The sequence below is a fragment of the Rhinatrema bivittatum genome, chromosome 2, assembly GCF_901001135.1.
Source record: "Rhinatrema bivittatum chromosome 2, aRhiBiv1.1, whole genome shotgun sequence".
Taxonomy (NCBI): domain Eukaryota; kingdom Metazoa; phylum Chordata; class Amphibia; order Gymnophiona; family Rhinatrematidae; genus Rhinatrema; species Rhinatrema bivittatum.
In genome coordinates this window covers 301,786,889-301,813,618 of record NC_042616.1, presented here as the reverse complement: position 1 = coordinate 301,813,618, position 26,730 = coordinate 301,786,889, and the positions used below count along the sequence as shown (strand labels likewise).

At 42.8% G+C, this 26,730-nt stretch overlaps 1 protein-coding gene across 2 annotated transcripts in view; it reads right to left on the bottom strand.

The window, feature by feature from the left end:
* LOC115084600 overlaps positions 1–26,730 on the bottom strand; it is a 56,471-nt gene that overhangs the window by 25,756 nt on the left and 3,985 nt on the right. For both annotated transcript variants that reach the window (XR_003854604.1, XM_029589684.1), the window contains exon 2: positions 1,438–1,944. Coding sequence is in view for 1 of the 2 variants with exons in the window: in XM_029589684.1 (XP_029445544.1) it covers positions 1,438–1,944 (507 nt within the window). In the remaining variant the exon portion in view is untranslated. The remainder of the gene's footprint in view (positions 1–1,437; positions 1,945–26,730) is intronic.

The following is a 26,730-nucleotide window of genomic DNA, read 5'->3' as shown; positions in this document are numbered from 1 at the left end:
TGAATTTCAAAAGTGCAATGAATAAGGGGGGGGGCAACCCCAGTGGATAGCATCAGAAGAAAAGAAGAGGACAATGCAGGAGCAGCTGCAAGGCCTGGGCTCTGGGCCTGGGCTGAGGCCAAAGCCAAGACTAGGTCCTGGCTTAGGGACCTGACCTCTGGACCTGGTTGCTGCATGGGGCCTGAGTCTGGGTCAAGGCCCTGGAGTCAGGACGATGACATACATCTCCCTTGTCCTATGCAAGGCCGAGGGTTTGGCCTGGGCCAAGGGTTCACAGGAAGATCCCCAACGGTCTGAGCAAGTTGAGGCCAGGGGGGATCCTGTCCATGTCATTTTTCCAGACAGGTGAAGAGACATGCCGGGAAGCCTCGTTTTATGGCTAGGGGTTTTTTTTTTGTTTGTTTTTTTTAATTGTTTGATTCATTTTTTTTTTCTCAAGAATGAAATGAATAAACAATCCACGAATTGATATTTTTGAAAAAACATGCCCCAAATCAAACCAAAAATGAAAACAAATATTTTCCCCCTATACATACCTATCCCCTAGTCTGGCTGTCTACAAGGTTCCTTCTAAATCCTCTTCTCCTACAATTTTTGCCAACTCTTGCTCTTATCCTGGAAACCTGTGCTTTTTGCAGGCCTCACCCACCTGGTTATCTGTAACAGTTTCATGCTCTCTTGGACATTTTCTTCAAACTCCATTCCCTTAAGGTACTTAAAGTTTTTGGTATCATCCGGTATTTAGCTTTTGATAGATTATATCACATTAAGAGGCAAGGGATGCAGAAATACAGCACCCAGAACTAGTAGAACCTTGCTTCTTTATGATTATTGCTTCTAAATTAATGGAAGTAGTATTTGCAAATACTGATTCAGAAGAAGAATTGTGCTCTGAATTCTCTGAATCACAGGTCATTAAAAAGCGAGTGGTGAAAGAGAATTTGGTACCAATAGTCAATAGCATCTTAGCCTCCAGTGAAGACCAACTCCAAACCTAACTAGCCAGCTCCTTTGAAAATTATATCAGGCCTCCTCCAGGGATTTCCTCTGGTTTCTCCATGTCTAGGGCTTTCTACCAATTTTTGTGTTGTAATTTGCTCTTCATTTGGAATCTTGGGGTGTTCTTTCTACTCTGGGGGCTGCTATACACTTTTCATGATGCTTTGAGATCTTCATGGCACTTTTTCAGTTGCTTTCATTCTCTGTATAAGCTAAAATCTGATTAGTGCTGTAATTTGTAGTATTTGCAATTTAGTGCATTGGCTTCTAAAGTAAGATTTCCAATGTTTCTAAATTAGACTTCCCACTTTTATTTGATTCTGACAGATATCAGGTTGGGGGGAAAATGGTAAGGTTTGATAAGTTGGATTAATTAAAAGAGATCTAGCTAGAAGTACATAAGACACTCCCGAAGAAAAGATGAAAATATATATTTACCATCATTAATTCTTTCTCTTTATTCTTTTTTTTCATCTTTTGCTCATCTGGTATTCCTGGAATTCCAGAAGCTTGCAAGATAGACAGATTTTGTGAAGTTTCTCTTGTCCTCTTCTTAGATAACCTTTTAATTTCTCTAGAATTTTTACTTATCACTGGTGGAAGGATGGCATTTGAACTGGTCCCGTCAACTGATTCCTCCGAGGCCAACACCGTTGAAAGTCTTGTTCTATGGAAGGTGCTTAGTGTTTTTACCTCTGGCTGATGTATTAGTTCATCTTGAAAAGGTCGTGTAAAAGGTGGTGGTGATAGTGGCCTATTACTTTCCTCAATGTTTTCCAGTAGTGCCTGGTTGGTTTGTTCTGTCAAGTCTTCCAGTGATGACATTTTAGTGAAAAAAATAGATCCTAATGGTGTGCTGTGTTTTATAGTTGTCATTCTCTTTGAAGACCTTTTGACATTTAAAAAAGAATATTCTTCCTCAGACATCTCCAGATTTTTATGTTTCTACAATAGAAACAGAGGTCCACAAATGAGAAGAAGATTTATGACCAGTGTGATCTCAATGAAAGCACAAAAGAGAAATCTTAATACCGTTCCTGGTATAAATTTACCAGTTTATGGTTTATTGGTTTACTCTCTCAGTAACTCACAAAAGCATACATAATGAGGGCAATAATCTAAGCCCTTTTCACAGGTAAAATGCTGTTTTACCCACATAAATGCACTTTTTAAGTTTTGTCACACCCATTATGCGGGTAAAAGTACCTAAAATATCAGCAACATAGATACCTGCATGTGTGTGGAGGCATTCCCTGGATGAGAATAGGTTGGGGGAAGTAACTATGCATCAGGGGCAGCTCAAGGCAATCTGGTGCTGAAGGCAAGTAGAGATGTTGCTCCTGTCTGCTCCCCCCCTTCCCCCGAGGCACGGCACAGGTCAAGTCACAAAGATTGCAAGGAGGTTGTATCCCTCTTGGCCTCTGGCCTTTTCATGGTTGGAATTGCTGGGAAAGTGGGCAGGCAAAGGTCAGAAATCCCAAAGGCGTGGCAGATAGTGTTGTAATACTTCTGGGAAGTTGGAAATCCTGCTACATTCCTCAAAAGCCTACCATCTGCTTTCCACCCTTCCCCAACATTTGCATCCTAGGGAAGTGGGAGATGGGTGAATGGAGAGGGTATGTGTGTGGTGCACTCTCTTAGGTATCAGGTGCTCGACAAACTTACACTCTTATGCACCCCCCCCCCCCCCCCCAAGTTCTCACCACTCACACAACTAAAAATTACGCATTAACAGATTTTATAGCTACATTATTTTAAATTCAATTTTATATGAAAAAAAAAGACCTTCACAGTACAGTTTTCTGATGTAAAACTATCACAACATGGATATAATTTTTACATGCACTGCTGTGATGCCAATGAGGAAACCCTAAAAAAAAAAAAAAAAAAAGAGACACCTGGAGCCCATATGGTATTAGGCCTAGTATGACATGTGTTTGGTTTGGGCTTAGTCCTCAAAAAGCCATGAACAAAACAATTACAATATAATAAACACCCCCATACCAAAACTGTACTAACTGTAGCATGCAAACAGTAAGACTCTTACCCATGAAAATTCAACCATGCAAATATTACAGTAGGCCCTAAAATAGCAATACAACCCATGTTAAGAAAGCAAAACAAGAAAGTCTGTTATAGATCCCTTCGCAGAAACTATACAACAGAATACCTCACTTCTACCATACACCAGAACACAGACAGACCCTCAAATACAGAATAAAGTGACCATAAACTATAATGTATTAATTATACCCTGTCCTGAACTATCGAAGGCAGGTAAGAAACCTTTTAAATAAGAGAGAGATATGGAGACAAAAACTGAACTGAAAATTGCAAAAAGCCAAATTCTCCATGCAATGCAACAATGGAAAAACTGAAACATCACCATTCCTCGTAAAACAAGAAAATCAGGAAATAAACATTCATAATATTAAAATCATACTAAAAAAACAAACAAACCACATATCAATGTGCACTTAATAAAATAACATTCTAAAATTAAATTCATATAAAATATTAAAAGTTCATAGAAACCAATAAAATGTGCCAAAACAGCAGATATAAATAGCATCCAATAATAATTAAAACTAATAAGAATAAAACATTTTTTCCAGTTTTCCATACCTCAGAACTTTTGATTTCCAGTCACCCTGAAATTATCCTGCATTAGAGGGGGAAAGGGGAGCTATACACAAACCTTGTCCATTCTCTTTCAGATAAGCACACTTTCTAACACACACACACACACACACACACTCACTCACATGCTCCCTCTCGCTCCCCTCTCGCTTTATTATTACTGCCTTCTCTTCCCTTCCATCTCACTTACCCCTTCTATTCCCTTTCATTCCATCTCACTCACTCCCCTTTGCTTTTCTTCCCTCCCCTGTCACACACTTACTTCCTCCCTTCTCAGTCACCCCCTTACTCACTTATACCCTCCACTTCCATTCTCTCTCACTCACCCCCCCCCCCTTCTCTTCTCTTCCCTTCCCTCACACCCCACTCATGGGATCTTCTCTTTCTTCCTGATCACGGAGTATGGGAACTCACACACGCATGTCATAATCTAGAACCAGTCCAGGGTTTGTCTTTCTAATTGTGGGACCTGGGACTCCCACAGGCAAGTCATAAATCTATGCAGCTGCCGCTGTCTTCTGCTTGAGGCTGAGATCCTCGCGTGCACATAATAAATCCTCGCCATCTTCTTCCTACATGTGGAGCCTGGGAACCCCACGGGTATGTCATAAATCTGCACCGCTGATGCTGTCTTTGGGAGCTCTTCAAGCCACTGATGTGTTCTCTCTTACTGTTCCAGTTACAAGTTGAAAGGGCTGTAGCACAAGTGTTTTGTTTTGTTTTCTTTTTTTTTTTTTGGGGGGGGGCACTTTTTGTTGCCTCAAACTTTTGCCACCTAAGGCATCCTCCTTATCCTGCCTAACGACATGTCAAGTTTTGCCTTGAAATATATAGCCACTGATAAGTACCCACAAAGTTAAACCCTCCTTTTCCGTAGGCAAGAATCAAAGCAAAACTACCCACAGTATGTTTTGCTTATTCTGGCAAATACTGTGAGTAAAAGGATTGGGGTATATATTAATACATGCGTGCGCACACATGGATATGCTGATTTTATAACGCGCGCACTTGCGCGCGATTGCTATAAAATGGTTGGGACGCGCACGGGGGGCGGGGGGTGTGGAGTTATGCAGGTTTTGCATGGCCTTCCCCAGTTCCCTACCCCAACCTCCCTTCCCCATCCCCTCTCCTCCCCACCCCCAAACCCTTTCCCCTTACCTTTTCTTTTTCTTATTTTGTTGCTTACTGCTCCACAACTTGCGCGCGCCAGGATACCCTTCCCTGATACAGCAGCAAATGGCCGCTGTGCCAGCCACCTCCAACCCCGCCCAGCTCTGCCCTCCAGACCGCCCCTTCATCGTTTACTGGGGTTTACACGCGTAGCCAGGCCAGTTTAAAAATTGGCCTGGCAGGCAAACCTTGGGATTTACGCGTGGGGCTTATTTAAAGTCTACTCGTATCTGTGAAATTTACCAAAATTCTGGCAACTTGATTATCTACTCTGACTTTTTCTTTTTATTATTTTCAACAAATACAAGTAGGATAATCCTTACTTCCAGAAAATGAAAATGACATATCGTAATAAGGAAAAGGAAATCCATTTCATATATAACATTTTCCAAATAGGTGATACAATAGAGTAAGGGGGACGAACATAAGGGAGTTCCTATATATAGGTAATCTCATACAAGAAACAGGCTTAACATAGTTAAGGCAGCACATTTCTTATAGATCTTCAGTCTAGATATTACCAGGGAGGTAGAATAGTTATGTTCCTGGAATTAATAAGGGATTTAGGGGGTTATTTTCCAAAGCGATCGCACACGAAAAGGGACTTTTCGCACGCGATCACTAAAAAGGGGCGGCATCAAGACCGAACAGGAGGAGTCGGGGTGGCACCGGGGTGGACGCCGTGAAGACAAGTGTGGATGGCGAAAAGATAAGGAGCCTTTTCGCTGCCTATTTCGCACCCAGTAGCACCACCTTTTATGATGGCGCTATTGGGTGCGAAAGAAATCATGTAGGAGTGAAATTGTGAATGTGAGGCTGTAAGAATGTGATTGGATTAAAAAAAAAAAAGTCCAGAATATAAGAGGAAAAGTGTTATAAATGTGATGCAGAATAAAAGTAGGTTTTGGTGTACGCTAAATGAACATTGTAATCCCCGGTAAGGGAAGATTTTTTTTTTTAATACAAGTTTTAATAATTTATTTTTTTTTTTTGGGGGGGGGGAGACAAGATAAAGAGACAATGAATTGCTTTAATTAGCTTGTCTTTTCCATACTTTTGGGAAAAAAAACATTTAAAAAAACTCAAAAGAACAAAAATCTCTTATGAGGTAACAAGAGCTGTGAAGCATTACTCCTATGTTTTCTTCTGGTGAGGGGGCATTGGGTGGAAAGAGATGACAGCTAGGCAGTTCTATTCTGCCCTTATACTTCTAGCTCAGCAAGAACCAGCCTTTACTGAGCTAGAGTGGTTTATTTTCTGGAGTAAATGTAACTAAATAAGATTGATCACCAGGAAGATATTTGTAGAGTCCATTGACTTGAACAAACAATAGCATGCTCTGAGCCTTAGATGGGAAGCTGGAGTGGTTAGGGTGGGGGGAATCTGTCACCTTCCTTGCAGTCCAACCAGCTAGCGTCCAGCAAAGCCATGCCTCCAGAATTGCCTAGACAGACGTTTTGGGCAGTGCCACCTTGCCATCTATGAGAAACCATGGCCCACATGGTTTTGGGATCAACTTTCTTACTCAAAGGATTTCAGTGGGACATAAGAACATAAGAAATTGCCATGCTGGGTCAGACTAAGGGTCCATCAAGCCCAGCATCCTGTTTCCAACAGAGGCCAAACCAGGCCACAAGAACCTGGCAATTACCCAAACACTAAGAAGAACCCATGCTACTGATGCAATTAATAGCAGTGGCTATTCCCTAAGGGCCAGATTTTAAAAAGCATTTACATGCGTAAATCTGGGTTTTACGCATGTAAATGCACTTTACTCGAGTAAGTGGGCTTTTGAAAATTGCTACAATATATGCCATTGAATCGTCCATAGGATTTATTCGCATAAGTGCACTTTACGTGAGTAAATGGCTTTTGAAAATTGCTACAATAGTAGTTACATTTATGCGCGTAACTCCTTTGAAAATTACCCCCTAAGTAAACTTGATTAATGGCCGTTAATGGACTTCTCCTCCAAGAACTTATCCAAACCTTTTTTGAACCCAGCTACACTAACCACATCCTCTGGCAACAAATTCTAGAGCTTTATTGTGCATTGAGTGAAAAATAATTTTCTCCAATTAGCATATCATGATGCACAGGAAGGATTTCCTGGCATGTGTTAGCCAGAGGCTGTAGAACAGTGAAGAGAAGGAGTATACGTTAATAGGAGGCAGCCTTGTTGAGAAAAGCTACAGATGTTCCAGAAAGAGCAAGGCAACAGTGTCCCAGCTGCATTTTTGAGACAAGCATGAAGGTATGCTGTGACTACACAAAGAGCATGACAGGCTGCCTTCTACTTTTACATTCTCAAGATGGAGCTGTGAGTTGCTGCGTGGGACAAAAAACTCTTTGCTATTTGGTTTCCCTACTGCAAGGCTACAGGCTTTTGCTGCTGCTTCCTACTCTTGTTGTGCTGCAAGATTGGCCATGCCTCAGCCTGCTGTCGTCATTATGGGCCCACTGCAAAATGGGATTACCCCTTTTTTGAGCAGGAGAGGAGTGTGTTTTTAGTAGTGTTTGGATGGGATCAGTATAGGATTTTATTCTTTTTCCTTAGAGGAGGGGAAAAGAAGGGTTAGTTGCTGCCTTGTTTGTGTATGCTATTGCACTTGATATATTTGATGTATATGCTGATTTATAGGTTTTGAAATGTTAGCTGTCCTGGGTCTTGTGTAATGTAATAAGATTCCATTTGCCACTAGCCAGTGTTGTTCCTCCTCAAAACTCTCACCCCCCCCCCCAATTTATAATCCTTCCATATCACACCTCGTCTAAGCCAGCCATTATACTTATTTAATGTACTTGTATACTGTCATTCTGTAACCAATCATGATGGTTTACAACAGACATATCATTCAGTCAACAATAGATACAATATAATCATCTATGACAATAATTACAGTAATTGCATATAATAATTACAATAGTTACATATAATAAAATCCTAAAATTCAAAATACATATTCAGCATTAAAAAGTGCATCATAAGCAAACATAATATCCCAGCTTTCTTACTATATCCTTCTCTCACTATCGTAGAACGTTTTTATTCGACTCAGCTCTGTCACTCCTTTCAAAATCTAGCATGCGTTCACTTCAAGTCTGGCCATTAGGCATGCCATAATGTGATAGCCAAGATTTTCCCCTACCAGTGGCAGTTCATGCTGCATCCGCAGGCTCTCAAGGCCTGATCCAGGGAACAAAAACTCTAGTTTCCCATATGGTGGGGCAAATCACTGCCACTGAGCAGGCACCCAGTATTGATGCTCATTCTACTTCTCCTGTCTTAGCAGTGACGATTTATGATTTTGGCACCCCCAAGGCACTGTTGGTTCTGTAGCCTCCTGTCATCTCCCTCTTCCTCTCCCCCCAAAGGTTGGACAACAGGAGACAGAAGGTCTAAGCCACAGCTCTCCCCCCCTAGTTTCCTGTGGCAGCTCAGGGGAAGATCCTGTGGCAAAAATGTAAAAATTCTAAAGCAAATTGGCACCCATTTCCATCTTTTATATTACTTTATAAAACTAAAGTAGTTTACATTATATTTATTAGTATAATTTATATTATTTTTATTGGATGGCAGCAAATCTTCAGCTAGCCTGTTGCCGCCACCCCCCCCAATTTCTGCTGCCCTAAGCACAGGCCTAGTGTGCCTATTGACAAACCTAGGTCTGTGTCTCAGCGTGTGCTCCGTACAATATCTTGCATGCATTTCTCATTGTCGGACACCTCAAGTTCAAATGGCACTTCTTTTCTATGAAAAGGAGGGCAAAATATTTATCAGAGACTTGCCATAATTACTGAACGAAGGAAATATTAGCCCATTTTGTCAAAGAAGTTAACCACTAGGGACAAGTGTGGTCCAAAATATGAGCCCATACCTTTGTCAATTGCTTCTATGGTATTGGACGCCTATTAAGACTGTTAATCTGTAGGCTTTCTGGAACTATAGAATATCAACTACTTTGGTGGTTTTATATCCTAGCAAACAATATGTCACTTGCACATATTATGTAATCAAGATGACATTTTTTCTAAGCACATCATCTATGTATTGTCTTTGCATATATGCAAAAAAGAAGGTTAATTATAAAATAACAAGCCGTTAAGCCCGTTAAAACGGGCTACATTACATGTTTTCAGTCCATTTTCTAACACAGCACCCTTCTACACTTTTTCTCCCTCTCTCCCCCTTCCCCTCGTTCACTCCTCCCCTTTCCTCCACTCAGTCTTACTCACCCTCTGTCTCCCACTGCCTTCTTCCCCTCACTCTCACCTCCCTCAGTCACTCCCACCTCTCTCCCCTTCCCTCAGTCACTCCCCACCCTCTCTCAATCCCATCCCCTCCCCCTCAGCCCTCCTCCACTCCCTTTTTCTCTGCTCCCCAACTTCTTACCCTTCCACTTACTCACATCCCTGTCTCTCACCTCTCCCTCATTCTCCCTCTCCCCCTTCCACTTACATCCCTGACTCTCACCTCTCCCTCATTCTCCCTCTCCCCTCACTCTTCCCCACCCCCTACCTCCCTCCCACACACTCACCCACTCCTCCCTCCCTCTCACTCAGTCCCTCCCTCTCACTCAGTCCCTCCCTCCCCTCCCCCTCACTCAGTCCCTCCCCCTCACTCAGTCCCTCCCTCCCTCCCTCCCACTCAGTCCCTCCCTCACTCAGTCACTCCCTCCCACTCTCTCTCTCCGTCCCTCCCACTCAGTCCGTCCCTCCCTCTCTCTCTCTCCTCCCTCCCTCGCTACTGGCCGCTGCCGCCCGCCGCTACCGCCGCCGCCATGCTTTTTTTTTTCCTGACGCTGCCTAAGACTGACGTGCTCGCCCGCACATGCGCAGTAGAGCTGCTCTCTACTGCGCATTTGCGGCACGTCGGTCAAGCGTCGTTTATCTAGTTAGATGGCCACAGAAACAGGCTTCTTCAATGTAAAACTATGACTTTCAGGGATAGATCAAAACATTTAAAACAGAATTTCAATCACAAGATTCTTGCATACCATGAATTCCAGTTTACAAATAACGAAAACTGAAATGGCCCATCTCTTGTTCACACTCCAAGATTCCCTGTTGGAAATTAATCAGTAGCATTGCTGCTGCTGCAAGCATGGAAGATATACAGTACAATTCTAAATATTTCTTTTTCGTCTTATAATTTTAGACTGCTCTTTTCCCAAACACGAGGTTCACAGTGGTTTTTTACATGATCACAGTGGTTTTTTTCATGATCGTGAATGATATTAAAATATAAAATAAAAATGTTCCCTAATGTAAACCTATCCCCTACCCTCACTAGAGAATGAGTTGGTCATACACAAACTAAATATCAGAACAAAATTAAAATACAAGTATGATCCTCCCTCCAAATTAGACAAAATGTAATATAGATAGTATTTTTAGTTTTGGCATTGGATTAGCATCATATTAAGTCACAGTTCCCTAATCACCAGAAATTCAAACCCCTGCATACACTATCCTGCTAAGCCAAGTCCTGCTAGTCAATCCAGGTGAAAGTCCTGAAAGGAAAGTGCTATGATACTATTTTCTTATGTGCTATGAATGACTTGATTGGATTTTAAGAAATGCACCTTTCTTAAAATGCTAAAAAAAAAAAAAAAGTACACTCAGAGAAAGGGAGAGATCAAATAAACATGACTCAGCAGAAGCTGAAATCAGCCAGACAGACCATGATGCAAATAAACTAATAATGTTCAATATATATGACAAATCAATAAACATAAAAAGGAGAAAGAAAAGGGTACAGGCACAAATTTTATCTGTAAGCACCCTGTCATCTTGTATTATAAAGAAGCATGGTATGTTTAGTCAACTGGGTTGCTTCTGACTTGATGCATGTTTTATATTCCAATATAATTCATTTTATACACCTGAGAGTTACTGTAAGTAAGCTTGCTTAACATAAACTGTGTTTTCTGTAGATAGTAGGGATGTGAATCGTTTTAGGACGATTAAAATTATCGTCCGATAATTTTAATATCGTCTTAAACCGTTATGGAACACAATACAATAGAGATTCTAATGATTTATCGTTATAAATCGTTAGAATCGTGAGCCGGCACACTAAAACCCCCTAAAACCCACCCCGACCCTTTAAATTAAATCCCCCACCCTCCCGAACCCCCCCCAAATGACTTAAATAACCTGCGGGTCCAGCGGCGGTCCGGAACGGCAGCGGTCCGGAACGGGCTCCTGCTCCTGAATCTTGTTGTCTTCAGCCGGCGCCATTTTCCAAAATGGCGCCGAAAAATGGCGGCGGCCATAGACGAACACGATTGGACGGCAGGAGGTCCTTCCGGACCCCCGCTGGACTTTTGGCAAGTCTCGTGGGGGTCAGGAGGCCCCCCACAAGCTGGCCAAAAGTTCCTGGAGGTCCAGCGGGGGTCAGGGAGCGATTTCCCGCCGCGAATCGTTTTCGTACGGAAAATGGCGCCGGCAGGAGATCGACTGCAGGAGGTTGTTCAGCGAGGCGCCGGAACCCTTGCTGAACGACCTCCTGCAGTCGATCTCCTGCCGGCGCCATTTTCCGTACGAAAACGATTCGCGGCGGGAAATCGCTCCCTGACCCCCGCTGGACCTCCAGGAACTTTTGGCCAGCTTGTGGGGGGCCTCCTGACCCCCACGAGACTTGCCAAAAGTCCAGCGGGGGTCCGGAAGGACCTCCTGCCGTCCAATCGTGTTCGTCTATGGCCGCCGCCATTTTTCGGCGCCATTTTGGAAAATGGCGCCGGCTGAAGACAACAAGATTCAGGAGCAGGAGCCCGTTCCGGACTGCTGCCGTTCCGGACCGCCGCTGGACCCGCAGGTTATTTAAGTCATTTGGGGGGGTTCGGGAGGGTGGGGGATTTAATTTAAAGGGTCGGGGGTGGGTTTTAGGGGGTTTTAATGTGCCGGTTTTGCGATTTTTAGATTTTTCACGATATTTTACCCCCCCAAACGGCAACAATACGATTCCCTCCCCCTCCCAGCCGAAATCGATCGTTAAGACGATCGAGGACACGATTCACATCCCTAGTAGATAGCAGGATGAATTAGCCATTACACGTGGGGTGATGTCATCTGGTGGCACTGGACAGATTTGTCTGTCCAAGCTGTAGAGTTTTTAGTTCTTACGAGCTTGTGCAGGAGGAGTTTCCATGTGGGCATTGCCTCATGAGCCTCCTCAGTCAGTAACAGAGCTGAATCTAGCTATGTAGTTGACTCTTCAGGGAGATAGCGGGTAGGTATCCCATTAATATTTCCTATCTATGGAATCACAGTTTATTGTAAACAAACAACTTTTATGTTGATAAGTAGGCTGCATTAGCCATTACATGTGAGAAGTATCAAGTTGAGGGTTGCAGCAAGTGATTACTTGTTAAGCAACCCAGACTCCTTCATGGAGAATGGACTATAGCAAGAACAAATTTCATAAAATTGCTTGTCCAAATCTATTGCCAATCTTTGAGATGTTATCAAGGCAGTAATGAGACAAATGTGTGGACAGAAGACCACATCACAGCTTTGCAGATGTTTGATTCTTGAAGATGAGTAACAGAAAGAGCCATACCTCGTACCTGATGAGCCTTGATTGAGTCTGTAACTTGCAGTTCTGACAAGTCATAGTAGTGATGGATGGAATCGGCTAGTCAGTTGGATGAGATTCAATTGGTGTCTGCTAACCTGAGATAGTAAGTATCATACAAGGTGAAGAGCTGTGTGTTTGATTGTGTGTCTTTTGTAATATGCCAAGGCCTGTTTGCAGTCCAGAGTGTGGAGGGCTTTCATGGGAAGAAGGCATGGGGCCTTGGAAGGAAAGTAGATAGTACTATAGATTGATTGATATGGAAAGCTAGACTACTTTTGGTAGAATCTTTGGGTAGGTTCAAACAACCACCCTGTTGTGATAGAATTGTAGATATGAAGGGTAGTGGATGAAATACTGGAGTTCATTTAACTCTTGTTGATGTGTTTGCAATGAGGAAAAGTACTTTCCAAGACAAGAACTTCAAAGAAGCAGATGCTAATGGTTTAAAAGGAGACTTCATCAGTTGGGAGAGAACCACGACCTTCAGAAAACGCTTGAAACCCACATTTTCCACTAATTGCAAGGGCTGGTCATCAAGGGCAATCATTTCCCCAATGGTCCTGGTTACAACTTTTGAGACTGCTTGCCTCCTACCCTGGGATTGAAATACTCTGAATAATTTTGTATCATCTAGAAATCTACACGCATGCCCGTCCCTGTGCTTTCATTGGCTTGAGCGCCCATCAATTTGGGCGCTCAAGCCCATGAAAGTACGCTTTGCTTCGCTTCCAAGGCCGTAACTCAGCAGTCTTTTGGGGGGAGGGGGGGTTAGCTGTCAGCCAGAAGTCGAGCTGGCTCCCAGGAGAACCGGGACTTGCACGGGGGGGGGGGGGGGGGGACCGCTGCAAGCTGCTTTTGCCACCGGCTGCCCCCTCCGGAGGACGGCAGAGAAGGCTGAAAGGGCTGAAAAACAACAAAAGGTAAGTTGGTACATGTTGAGCCGCTTTGGGAGGAGGGGATTTTAGGTTTTCATGGGTTAAAGTTGGGATCCACTTCCTGCTGCCTGTCATTTCAAATGTCATTTGAAATGACATTTGAAATGACAGGTACCAGCGCACCCAGGATACTGTATAGGCGCTGTATTAAGCGCCTATACAGTAAAATGGGTTGCGCGGGCCTAACGCTTCACAGACACTTCTTGGACACGGCTTGCATTTGCAAGCTATTTAAATACAGTATCGAGCGGTAGGTGAGCAGGACTGTGCTTCCGGCACTAACGCAGCTCTTCCTACCGCTCCTTACTGTATCGGCCCATTAATCAGTAAGCTTTATTTTAATACCCAGACCTGGTCCTGTCTGAGTTATTCCAGCTTCTTACCTCAAGAGAAGCACCTAAAGTACAGCAGACACAATGGTGACCATTTCTCATCATCTGGGCCATAAGCAAGAGCATCCCCCCATAAAATGAGTCCCCCTAAGGATTAAGAATCTGTGTGGGGTGGAGTGGTTAGCCAGAGCAGCCCCGAAGAAATAAATTAGATTGTGTGCCCTTGGGGCTTAAATCCAAAGCCATCTACTCTCACCATTCCAACTGGCTCGACCTTCCCTTCATGGCTGCGCACCCAAATCGACCCACGAGATCTATCAACAAAGGATCCCTTCACGTGCCCCCTCCCCCCCTCAAAAACAGCACATCTCACTTCCACAAGAGAATGCACCCTCACAAATCGCTGGCCCTGCACATTGGAACTCCTTGCCCTCTATTCTCCGTCTCGAACCATGTTACTTTAAATTCAGAAAGAAACTCAAAACATGGTTGTTCAAACTGGCCTTCCCTGATTAACAGCCGCCCCCCCCCCCCCTATATACATTCCAGTCTAAAAGCCTCTCCTTAAAGCCCTTTCCAGATATTCTGTATGTATTTATACCTCAATTACATATGTATATAATGCCAGTTGCACCTTACCTACTTATGTATATAGTTCCAGTCAATCATACTTCACTCACATATGTATATAGCTTCAGTCAATTACTTTTATCTCTATTCATTTGGTAATTGAGAGTTGTCCTATAAATCAATATATTTATTCTGATTTGCTTTGTTAAGAAGTTCTCTGCAGTTGCTCTATCCTTCCTTACTGCCTCAAGTGTGCCCCCTACCTTACTGTTTACTAGCCCTGTTATATGTATTTTCAACCATTTTGTTACAATGTACGTGTGATGTACCCACTAATGCTGGTATAGAACAATGTACGTGTGATGTACCCACTAATGCTGGTATAGAAAAGGTTTTAAATAAAATAAATAAATAAATAAAAAGATAGATGATTATTCAGCACACGTGGTAGTGCTCCAAAAAGAAAAATGGCACCAGTGTGCTCTAGTCTTTAAAATTAAAAGAGTGAAATTCGCTCTTGCATACCTGGCCATGAAGAGAAGGTTCGTCTTTTCACTACTAAAGAAGAAGCACATATAGATTCATGACCTTCCTGAGTGAAACTGGCAATTAAGAGGCTCGCGGCTCGTTAGCATAACCGTGGCTGTTTTGTGTAGCAGTGATCTGAACGCAGTATAATTTGGCACGGCATTTACATGACATTGGTACACCAGACGGCAGGAAACATGCTCCTTATTTTTTGGCCGGAGTTGACATTTTTTTGTTTCTCCTTTTCTGTGGCTTCCTTCATTCTAATTTGCAGCTGAATCAGAACAGAATGCAAGAAACATGGCTTATTGCTCTTTACTTTCTCTCCAGAGTTGACATTGTTTTATTGTTCTGCTGCTCCTTTAAGACTCCTATACAGCAGAGTCAAAATGGAAAGCAGGAAGCATGGATCACTGCTCTTTTCTGTTAGCAGTAAAAATGAAACAAACTGCTTTAGCTTTGTGGCATCCTCAGGGCTAATATGTGGCTGTCTCACAGCTGAAGGCAGGAAGCAGAATTTCATGGTTCCTTTTTATTTATTTTTTTGTCTGAAGCTAAACTCTGCCCTGTTTTTTTTCTACTGCTCTGAGGAGACTTCAAAGTTTAACACGCAGCTGAATGAACCAAGAGGCATAACATGACTTCAGAATGCTAGTTTTTATACTGTGAAGTGTTTATATGTTATAAGTACTACTGGTTGGTGTTGGAGAGCACTGTCTAGTACATTTCTCTCATGGATATCTTCTCTCTCTCTTCTTTGGGATAAAAGTAACATTTTTTATTCCTGTCTCTGAAAGCACTTGTTGGATACCTGAGCAGGTTAATGGGGCATATCTGAATATATGCTCACAATTTTGGTTCTTGAATGTTTTTCAAGATCGGTTTGTGATGAAATCCATTTACTGTTTATACTTGTTCCTGTTTATAATGCTAGGGCACACCCCATGTAGAGTGAGGTCGTTGGTGTTGTAGTTCCTTGGAGCAAGTTGGGGGAATATTTTTTGATAATTCTGTTTTGTGAGCATGAATGGGTGGTTAGTTTGGGAGGTGTATAATCAGTCCATGGGAGAGCTGAAATTAACAGGGATTTTCATTTTTCAGACACCAAGGCTTTTTGTGGCTTCATGCGATTACTTGGATGTTCTGGCTGGGAGGCATCCAGGATATATCAAGGTTTCAGAGGTGATTCGCCCTAACAGATTATGGCTACATTATTATGCTGACACCACAGGAGCATGGGGAGGGTTAGGATAGCAACAATGAATGTTGATGGGATTCATTCACTTCTGAAATGCAGAAGGCTGTTGAATATGTTTAAGTAGATAAAATCTCAGATTGTCTTTCTAAAAGGAGAGGCACTGTCAGATGTAGCACACACTAAATTAAAGCATGAATGGGTTGACCAATGTCTATATTTTTGGATGACATTGAGGTATAGCCATAGTAAATTTATAAGCAACTGCCCTTTCAGGTTGATCTTCTCCAGGACGATGAGGGCAGGTATGTAATTGTGCTAGGTGTGCTGCAAAGTCAAAAGATAGCCCTTTATAATCTCTATGCCCCAAATATATATTCCCATGACTTTATTTTTTATAACAATAGCAACTAAGTATGCATTAATAGTTGGAGGAGATCTCAATATTGTGGTGGATTGGAGAAGAGATGGCAAACCTGCAAAGGAGATTGGGGGGTGAGGGAGGAGATGAAGGTCAGAGTGCATTTTCTTTGTAAAGAAGTGGGGTTGTTGGATATGTGGAGGACCCTTTACCCTGGGGGAGCAAGACTACACTTTTTTTCTCAAATCCACACAAAACACTCAAGCCTTGACTATCTTTGAAAGATTATTCCCTAGGGTTTGGAAGCCCACAATAGAAACAATCTCTATCTCTAATCATGCCCCTGTTTCATTTGGGCCAAGTCTGAGAGACTCAGAGGCCATTTTCTTGGAGAAAATGTTTTTCATGAGTATCTTTAAGGTAATTGGTCTGAATATCTGGAAACCATTACCTCCCCTTACATATCTACATCTCTAGTGTGGGAATCAGGCAAGGCTGTAATGCATGGGCATAACATAACATACATGGTTTGGGTAAACTATGCAGGTATCTGAAAACAGCCCAAGCTAAGCACATAGCTGATGTGTCAGACCAACATAAAAATGAGGTGGAGCAGGCCCATTCAGCCCTAAATCATCTGCTATTTCAATGTGCAGTGAAATATTAAATGTTTTATAAATACAGCTTTATTGCTTTGGTAACAAGCCAAGCAAACTAATGGCAAACAATCTGGATCCTGGGAACCTGCTTGCATATTACTAGCATCAAAGATAAAAGGGGTGGATACAAACAAACATTAATTAGAAGACATTACAAATTGTTTTTTAGAATACTACCAGGATTATTCATAAGGATGTAGATGAGGAGGTACAAAAAGGTTTCTTTGCCAACTTTCAATGGTCCAACCTATCCCAAGCACAGGTAGATCAATTAAATAAGCCAGTTAGAGATGGGGAAATATTTCAGGTCATTCAGGATCTTAAGGTCGGGAAGGCAGCAGGGATAGATGACTTGGGATCAGAGTTTTTCAAGATCTTAAGATGTCCAGTACTTCCTGACTTAACCAATTTTTATGATTTATTTAAATGGGACGCTATCCCACCAGATATGAATCAGTCTGTGATTATTATCTTACCCAAAAAGGGGAAAGATCCACTCAAGGTTGGGTCATATCACCCTCTTTCATTAATAAATGCTGATATGAAAATATTGGCCATCGTGTAAGCTAATAGAATTAGCATGGTTCTACCTTACATAATCAAAGATGGCCAAATGGGATTTGTTAGGGGGGGATGCCATGGGGTTAGAAATGTGCAATGTCATCGGTTCGATGGACGCCCAATTGCACCATGGAACCACTTAGCCGAAGTCGGCAGTCGCTGGAGGTGCGTCAAGAAGATGGAACATCAGACCCTCTCCATGACTCCATCATCGGCTGAAAGAATGGCCCCTGAGAATCCTGCGGAGTCTAGAACTACCACACAGCATCTGCCCTCACCACATGTTGATGACGTGGAGACTGAGGGCCATTCCGAGACTGCTGTGTTCGCAGACACCATTTTGGAGTCCGATGCTTTTGGCGTTTTAGGGAAGATCCCTGCCAGAGGACCTTAACAGCATTATGAAGAGGATTCTTCACAGGGTGAAGCTGTATTAGATGGAACTTCCTAAACAAAGGTCTTTGCTATGGTAAGACCCATTGTTTTTTTCCTTAGAAACAATCTGGGAAGCCATTGTTACTTTAAATTCTAATAGTATGCTTCAGCTGAATCCTGTGGTCAAGAAAGTTAGTGAGATTGAGATACAAGTCATGTCCCTGCAAGAGGAAAGTGTTAAAACTGCAAAACAAAATCTTAGGAACTTAAAACAATGAACAGCAAGCTTTAATGAGAGAAAACCAAAAATAAGCTTGAAAATCTGGATAATCAAATTTGTGGAAGGAATTTAAGGTTCATAAATTTTCCTAAAGTTCCTCTTGTATCAGCAAAAAATATGTAGACCAGATATGCGTTGGAGATTTTAAAGTTGTCAGAACAAACAAACACACACTATCTCCAATTACTAAAATGTATTCCTACCACCATTTAAGAGAAGATCTATATAGGGTCAGAATATTCAAACTTTTCACCTTTGAATGTTTGAGATTTTAGAAACATCTGATACTGATTCAGTCCAACCAGCAACTTAAATGAAATCCTTTCTATTTGAATCAGACAGAGATTGGATCCTGAGGATGTATTTTAGACACTGTATGGAATTTTTTCTCTGATTGAAGGTCCAAGTGTTTCCAGATCTGGCAAAAAAGAGAGGAAGCAGTTCCTTATAATGAGGCCAAGAGTGTGCAGATGGGTGCTATTTTTTTTTTTTTAAGTTCCCATGCAAATGTCTTATTAAAATTTGTGATGTCTCATTTTTTTCACCCTTCTCAAATCTCTAAATTTCTGATATAATCTAGTCTTCAAGTGATATACCTACATCTGATGCTGTATAACCTCAAATGGCCAGGATTTTTCTTTATTATGTATTTGGTTCCACTTTTTGCTAGTATTTCTTGTTTAATTTTCTCTCAAATGTGAATTGGTCTTCAATTGTGTATTGGTCTCTTCTGACTTGAGGACTTGGAACACTTGGCATTATTCTTTTTTTCCTAATGCTTTTGTTATTCTAAGTACTTAACATTTCCTATATATAATATATAATGTATATATAATATAATGTAATTCGGGCAGATACAGTACAGTGTGCAAATGCATGTTGATGGCCCTATTAGTTATTCCCGTGCGATTCAGTAAGTAAAATGTGCAGCCAAGCCGCACATTTTACTTTCAAAAATTAGCGCCTACCCAAAGGCAGGTGTTAATTTCTGCCGGCACCGGGAAAGTGTACAGAAAAGCAGAAAAAAAAACTGCTTTTCTGTACACTCTCCAACTTAATATCATAGCGATATTAAGTTGGAGGTCCCAAAAGTAAAAAATAATTAAAAACATTTTTTTTAAATTGGCCGGCGGCCCATGGGTTGGAAGACAGACACTCAATTATGCCGGCATCCGTTTTCCGAACCCGTAGCTGTCAGCGGGTTCGAGAACAGACGCTGGTAAAATTGAGCGTTGGCTGTCAAACCCGTTGACAGCCGCCACTCCTGTCAAAAAAGAGGCGCTAGGGACGCGCTAGTGTCCCTAGCGCCTCTTTTTACTGCGGGCCCTCATTTGCATACTAAATCATACACACAGGAGAGTGGCCTGTGCACGCGCCGGGAGAGAGGGCGCTCGCCCGCTCTCCCGCATTTCTTTCTGTATCGGCCTGATTGTAATTTACTTTTTTCAAAATTGTCGAATGTATATCTAAAAATGCATAAAATAAAAAAATAAAAAGAAATATGCAATGTCTGATTGAAGCTTTATGTCAGCAGCAAAAACAAACAAGCAATGATCCTTAGCCTGGATGCCAAAAAGGACTTTGATTCCTTAAATGTGAGATAATGTGTTTTGGGCCTTGGAGAATTTTGGCTTCAGTGGCCACATACTACATTGGCTGACAGTGTTATACAAAAAAAATGGAGCGCAAGCATTCTGATCAATGTTACCCTCTCATCCTAGTTCCAGATACAATGTGGAGTCATACAGGACTACCCTCTCTCTTCTCTTCATATTGGCAATAGAGCCAATGGCTATACAATTGAGACAGGAGAAAGATTTTTGAGGTATCTCAGTAGCCATGTTCGCCAATGCTTTACTCTTTATAGATCAGCTAAAACAAAGTCTCCCCCAGATCATAAGCCTATTTGCACAATTTCAGTGGGCTGCAGGGTTAAAAATTAAATTTTATAAAATCTGAAGCTTTGGCATTCGATCTAAACATTATGCAATCTTGGAAGGGCCCCTTCCTGTTTGCTGGGCAACAAATAAAAGAATATCTAGGGATATGGATTGCTCGGGATCTTGCTACATTATACACATTTAACTTTGAGGATGTCATACCGACAATAAGAACACAGTTGCTGGTGTGGCAGTCTCTTCTTCTCCCCCTTATGGAGTTCTTGAACATGGTGAGCATACCTAAAATTTGATGTAAATTGCAGATGCTTCTGTGTTGGCTTACTTGAAGAAATTTACCAAGGCTCAAATCTTCTTTCCTCGCTTTTATTTGGAATGGCAAAAATGCCAGAATTCGTTATGTTAAATTAATATTTATTTATTTATTTATAGGGTTTATATACCGGAGGTTCCTGTATAAAATACATATCACCCCGGTTAATATGTAGTGGGGAGGCTGGACTTTCTAGACCTGAGATTTACAATGTGTCATGTTTGCTACGTTTTAATGGTGAATGGTTTTCAGAGATAAATATGCTTACTATGAGAAGGGTATGCTTGACAGTATGATTTTGCCATGGTCACCAATATACTTACTACAGATAAAGATTTTTAAAAATCAGCAAATAAAAAAAAAACATTCTTACAGTCATGCTTACTGGTGTGGCAATGGTTCCGAAGACTCTGGGGTTTCAAAGTTCATAAAGCTTATTACCCTTAACTAGAAGTCAAGATCTCATTCCCAACATAGAATGCAGTAATATCTTTCGTTTCTGGAGTGAGCATGGCTTGAAGCATGTGGTGAATCACTGCAAAGAGGGTACACCGCGTGGTCTTCATTCAATATCTTACAAATAAATCATCAAGTGCCACATACGCAGTTTTTCGCTTTCCTTCAAGCTAGACGTTATTTGACAATATTGAAATAGACTGAGCAGGACTTTAAATTGAATATTGTTTTTTGTAGAATATCCAGGACATAGCAATCAAAAGAAATTCTATTTCCAAGTGGCATACATCATTTAAACTCGCTTTGTAGTTACTGGAGCGGGGCGCTGGAAATTGAGCTCTCCCCAGGCCATTTCAAGGGGTACATAAACTTCTTTATTTAAAAGATTAATCAAACTGAAAATGGCAGGTTACTCCATCGTTTATTGCTATGCCCCGAAATTGCCCCATTTTGGGATGAAGTGCCATCAGTGACTCAAACCTGCTCAAGGGTTACCATTCCCCAAATAGCAGAATTTGTAATATTGGGAGGCATATCTGGGCTAGAAAATCACCTTCATGGCTATGAAAATTTTCTGCATTTGGCACTTTTACTGGCATGCAAGTATATTTTTTCTCCCTGGATAGGGGATGTGATGCCTATCATAAATCAATGGAAATCAAGTATGTCTATGGTTATGTAGATGGAATAGTTGGATGCAAAGGTGTCTAAACTCAAAGTTGCAAAACACTATGTGAAAGTATGGAAATCTTTCTGTGAATAGTTAACACTGGATGCACAGAATAATATTCTCACTCTAAGGTACTCTTGTCAGTTGGGGAGGTGTTCTAGATGCAGAGGATTAGACCATGTTCAGTGAAAGAAGATTATATGTTTTATTGCCTGTTTGCTTTGAGTTAACCTGTCAACACAGATTATTATTATTATTCTTGATTGCTTTGTTTGGCTCCTCAGAGTTTGATAATCGAGGTATGAAAGAGGGAACAGAAAAGGGGAGGGGGGGGGAGTAGTTTACCAAGAGAAAATAATAGGAATGTATCAAATGGTGTGTGTGAGGTGTATGAATGAGAGTGAGGAACTTAATGTAAAACCTAGTGACATACTAGATACGTAAAGGTTGAAATATTTGTCTCTCATGATGTTGTCTTTAATGTTCTATTCTGCTGAACTGCAAACACTATGTTCTGATGAGGGTTTCAACAGATTGCTGTTAAAAGGACCTTGCTGCTTTAGTAAAAAGTATTTTTGGAAAGAAAAAATGAAGAGCATTGTGATTGCATCAGTGTCTCTGCAAATAACCCTCTTGGCACCCAGAAGAAAGACCCCAATGTTGGTTCTTGGAGGGGAATAAACTTTGGAAATCACAGCATTAATGTTACTGTCCACATCATCAGGAGGAGGGGATAAGGAAGCTTTTCTGAGGCACAGGCATTAATCAAGGTGTAGGCCCTAATGGGGAAGTACTGCTAGCTGGGTGAGATCCAGGTTCATGTCCCCAGCATGCTAATTAGACTTGGAATTCTCCTAAGGGTATGGTTGTGGATTAGAGAATTTCTCCAATCTGAAGGAGTCAACAGATCACTCTTTGGGCCCCACTCCTTCACAGAAAAAGGAAAAAAAAAAAAGAGTCTCCACAAGGAATCTTTCCTTCACCAAATTTTGTTGAGAGTGGCAGATTCCACTCCATTTAGGTTGCAAAAGGAAGAGTCAGGGTAAAGATATTTGAAATGCTCTGGTTTGTGAAATCCCCAGATTATTATCATGGATGTGCCCATTTCTGAGATCCTTCAGGAGGCACAAACAAGCATGTGGGAGCATGCCTACTGTGGCTCTGGTCAGTAACAAGGTAGATACAATTAGGGGTGTGCATTCGGATTGACCGCATTAGTAAAACGCAACTCATATTTTTTTTTTACTTAAAAAATTGATTCGACATAAACGATCGGATTTCCCACATATCGAACATAGATATGTTCGATATGTGGGAAATCGCGATTGTTGAGCCAAAATAAAAATATAAACCCCCTCACCCTCCTTAATCCCCCCCCCCCCCCCCGACTTACCACAACTCCCTGGTGATGGAGCGAGGAGTGAGGACGCCATTTCTGCAATCCTTGGCGAGAAGCATGTGACGTCGGCGGCACGTCGAGTGACGCCGGCGTCACGTGATTCCCGGCTCGTTCGCGCCGGACGGCTCGTTTGGCCCAAAAAGAACTTTTGGCCAGCTTGGGGGGGTCAGGAGGCCCCCCCAAGCTGGCCAAAAGTTCTTTTTGGGCCGAACGAGCCGTCCGGCGCGAACGAGCCGGGAATCACGTGGCGCCGCGTCACTCAGACGCGATGTCACGTGATTCCCGGCAAGTTCGCGCCGGACGGCTCGTTCGGCCCAAAAAGAACTTTTGGCCAGCTTGAGGGGGTCAGGAGGCCCCCCAAGCTGGCCAAAAGTTCTTTTTGGGCCGAACGAGCCGTCCGGCCCAAAAAGAACTTTTGGCCAGCGTGGGGGGGTCAGGAGGCCCCCCCAAGCTGGCCAAAAGTTCTTTTGGGCCGAACGAGCCGTCCGGCGCGAACGAGCCGGGAATCACGTGACGCCGCGTCACTCGACGTGCCACCGACGTCACATGCTTCTCGCCAAGGATTGCAGAAATGACGTCCTCACTCCTCGCTCGATCACCAGGGAGTTGTGGTAAGTCGGGGGGGGGGGGGGGGGATTAAGGAGGGTGAGGGGGTTTATATTTTTTTTTTGCACATATGTACATATACCCAACTCATTGGATTTTTTTTATGTCCATATTGGCCGCAAGTGGGACCCCCTTTCGGACATAAAAAATATGAACATAAAATTTTGCTCTGCACATCCCTATATACAATATATTGTATCCTGAAGGCTCCCAGATTCAAGAAGCTGTATCTGCCTCACCAGTTAGTGGTAGTCACATTTCTTCTCAAGGCAGCCAAGTAGCATAGAATCTATTCTTCGGTCCCCCAGGGATATTCTCCTACTCTGGACTTTTCCAGGAAGCCATGATCAATGCTTTCATGTTTTCCTAACAGCTTGTTATGAGCCAGCATACATGGAACAGACTGAAGAATGTAAAAGGAGTGCAGTTTCCTCAGAAGCAATATCATGTTTTGGAGTCACTGATAAAAAAAGGGTATGGCATGCAAAAAGCATATGTCAGGTTGACCTTTGATGTCGGAGATGGCATTGAGAGTCTCTGCAGGGGATATTGGTGTCTGCAGAGGCCAGAGGGCCTCAGACCTATGAAAGCATGTCCAGGAAAGGCTCGCTGAAGAGCCTTGCAATGAGGAGAACCTCTCCTGAGATAAAGTCATGGAAATGGTGACTCAGATTAAGGACCACTGTGTGATGTTTCAGACCCTTTTCACTGCCACCCAGTCTCCCCAATAAAGATGTACCCAGTTAGGATGCAGAGGAGACATTTTTTCTCCATCCCCTTGTCCTCTCAGCAACAGGGTCCTAATGCTTGTTCTGGAAAGCAGAAGGGCCCAAAGTCTCAACCAGTACCTCAGCCAAAACCTGGGACAGAGTTTTAACTGGATAATTGAGGGCATAGCCAGGAACCCAATATCCATGCCAGAGGACTTTTCTGCCAGTGGAAGACTTAAGATTTTCTGTAAATTGTTGGCCCAGAATAACTTCAAACTCTTGGGTCCTCAGTATAGTTTGATGAGCCTTCCTGTCACAAAAGGTGATTATCCCTTTAATATCTGAAGGCCAGAGGAAAATAATAATTTGAGGATGTTGGGACTTATGGCATCAGTCTATAAAGCCCTTGGCAAATCTTCACATAAGAGCCCAATGGACCCTCAAATCATCATAGAATCAAACCACAAGTTAATTGAGATAATATGCACTTAAAACAAACATCTCAAGAATTCTCTGTCCTGAAGGGTGATTCATTACAATCTGGCCAGAAAAATACCCTTCTAAAATTCTTCCTGGGCATATTGTCCTAACCATACAACAAAAGGGTGCCATTCACACTGGAGTAAGGCACTGTGGTGACATCACTGTGGCATGTCCTCCACAGTGAAGAATGTCATTTTTAGTTGCCTGATCAAGAAGAAAACACAAAAAAACACGACACCAGAAGACCTGTTTATGGGCCTAGGTCTCAAGTCTGAGCCTTACCAAGAGCTGGGCCCCAATGACATGAACCAGCCTGGAATTTTGTGACTAAGACCCAGTTTCAGGCCTAGGTGACTAGGTCTTGGCCGCAGCATGTATCTAAGTACAGTCACCGAGACATAACATGGCCTCAGTGATGGAGATCCAGCCTCAGCTACCAGGACCAGGACTAGGACCCAGGTCTCGGCGACCAGGACTCAAATTCAGGTCTCAGGCCTAGGCATAGGATCAGGCCCAGGCTTTGTTTTCAGGGACACAGCCTTGAGTTGAGCCCTATGCTCAGGCCTGGGCTTTGTCAACAGGACCCAGACTTGGGCCTGGGTCCTGGCCTGTTTTTAGTTACGGTGAATTCAATGGCGCATTCCCCCATTGACTTAATTTGTTTCATTCATTTTTTATTTTATAATAAACTTTTTTTTTTTTAAACTAAAGAAACAAATTGAGGTGCCCACAAAAATTAAATTAATCAAAATTACTTTCTCCCCTCTGTACATCCATACAAGCAATGGGGGCAAAACCAGAATTGGTTAGCCTGTTCAAGTTGACTTGGGTGAGATGGAAACCCTTTTCAGAACCCCTATGACCACAATAAAAGCATGCATGACTAAGGAAGATAAAAGCTAAGCCATAGGACTGTTTCTATATTATCTACAAATAAATTGACATGGTCTATGACAGCAAGGAAAGACTACATGACCCATCCACATCTCCTGTTCAGTTTATATCCAAGCTACAAGATTAAACTAGGAATGTGGGTATCTCTGATAGATCAAATTTTTGATGTTCATATTTTTGCTTTTAATGTTGTCAGATAACCTCAAATATACTGTTAAGCATCCTAAGCAGCTCATAGTACATTGATAGTGAACTTTTCAACAGAAATCAATATAGTGCAGTCTTTTGAAAAATTGACAATTAGGGAACCCCCTAGCAATGCCCTCGGTTTTAAGGAAGTTACTCCTGAACGTTCACATTAGTCTGCTGCCAGTCTAGTGACTTCATAACTGCCTCTCTCTTATCAATCCCTTGACACTGTTGTGATCCCTCCCGTGGCCGGAGCCACAGAAGGTCTCTTACCTTCTCTTCAGGCTGGCTCAACCCCCGATGTCATCACAGGCATGCCAGGAGCCGTACCGGGGTTCTTCCTCATGGCATGGAGCTGCGCTGGTCTTCCTCCATGGCTCGGAGGCCGCCATCTTCTAGCAGGCCTAGGGGCCTGCCCTCACGCAGCAGGTGCCACAGATGCTAGAGGCCTCCTCTTCTTCCTGCCGGGAGGTCATCCTAGAATTCCCCTTCACCACGGCTGGGAGCCGCAGACTTTGGTCCCTTCTTTGCGGCCTGGAGGCCGCCACTGCTGCCAGCCATCCTGCGGCCTGAACGCCGCAGTTCCTGGATCTTCCTGCAGCGTGGAGCCACCATCAGCCTTGTCTTCAGCAGCAGGGAGCTGCCTCCCACGTCGGGGCCTGCACAGCCCAGCTCTAGCTCCTCCTCGACATCGGTATCTGCAGGGCCGCTGTCCAGGGTCCTGCAGATTTCCTGTTCCTGCCCTATTAGGGGCGGGCCTGCGTCTCTCCTCTGGAGTTAAAGGGCCAGGAGGGAGTGGTCCCTCTGGCCCCACCTGCAAGCTCCTCCCTGGTTATTCCTGCTTCAGCCTACAAAAGGCTTCTTCGGTCAGTCTTTCCTTGCCTTCACAAGGAGCAAGTTCTTCTTGGAGCTGGTCTCCTGAGGA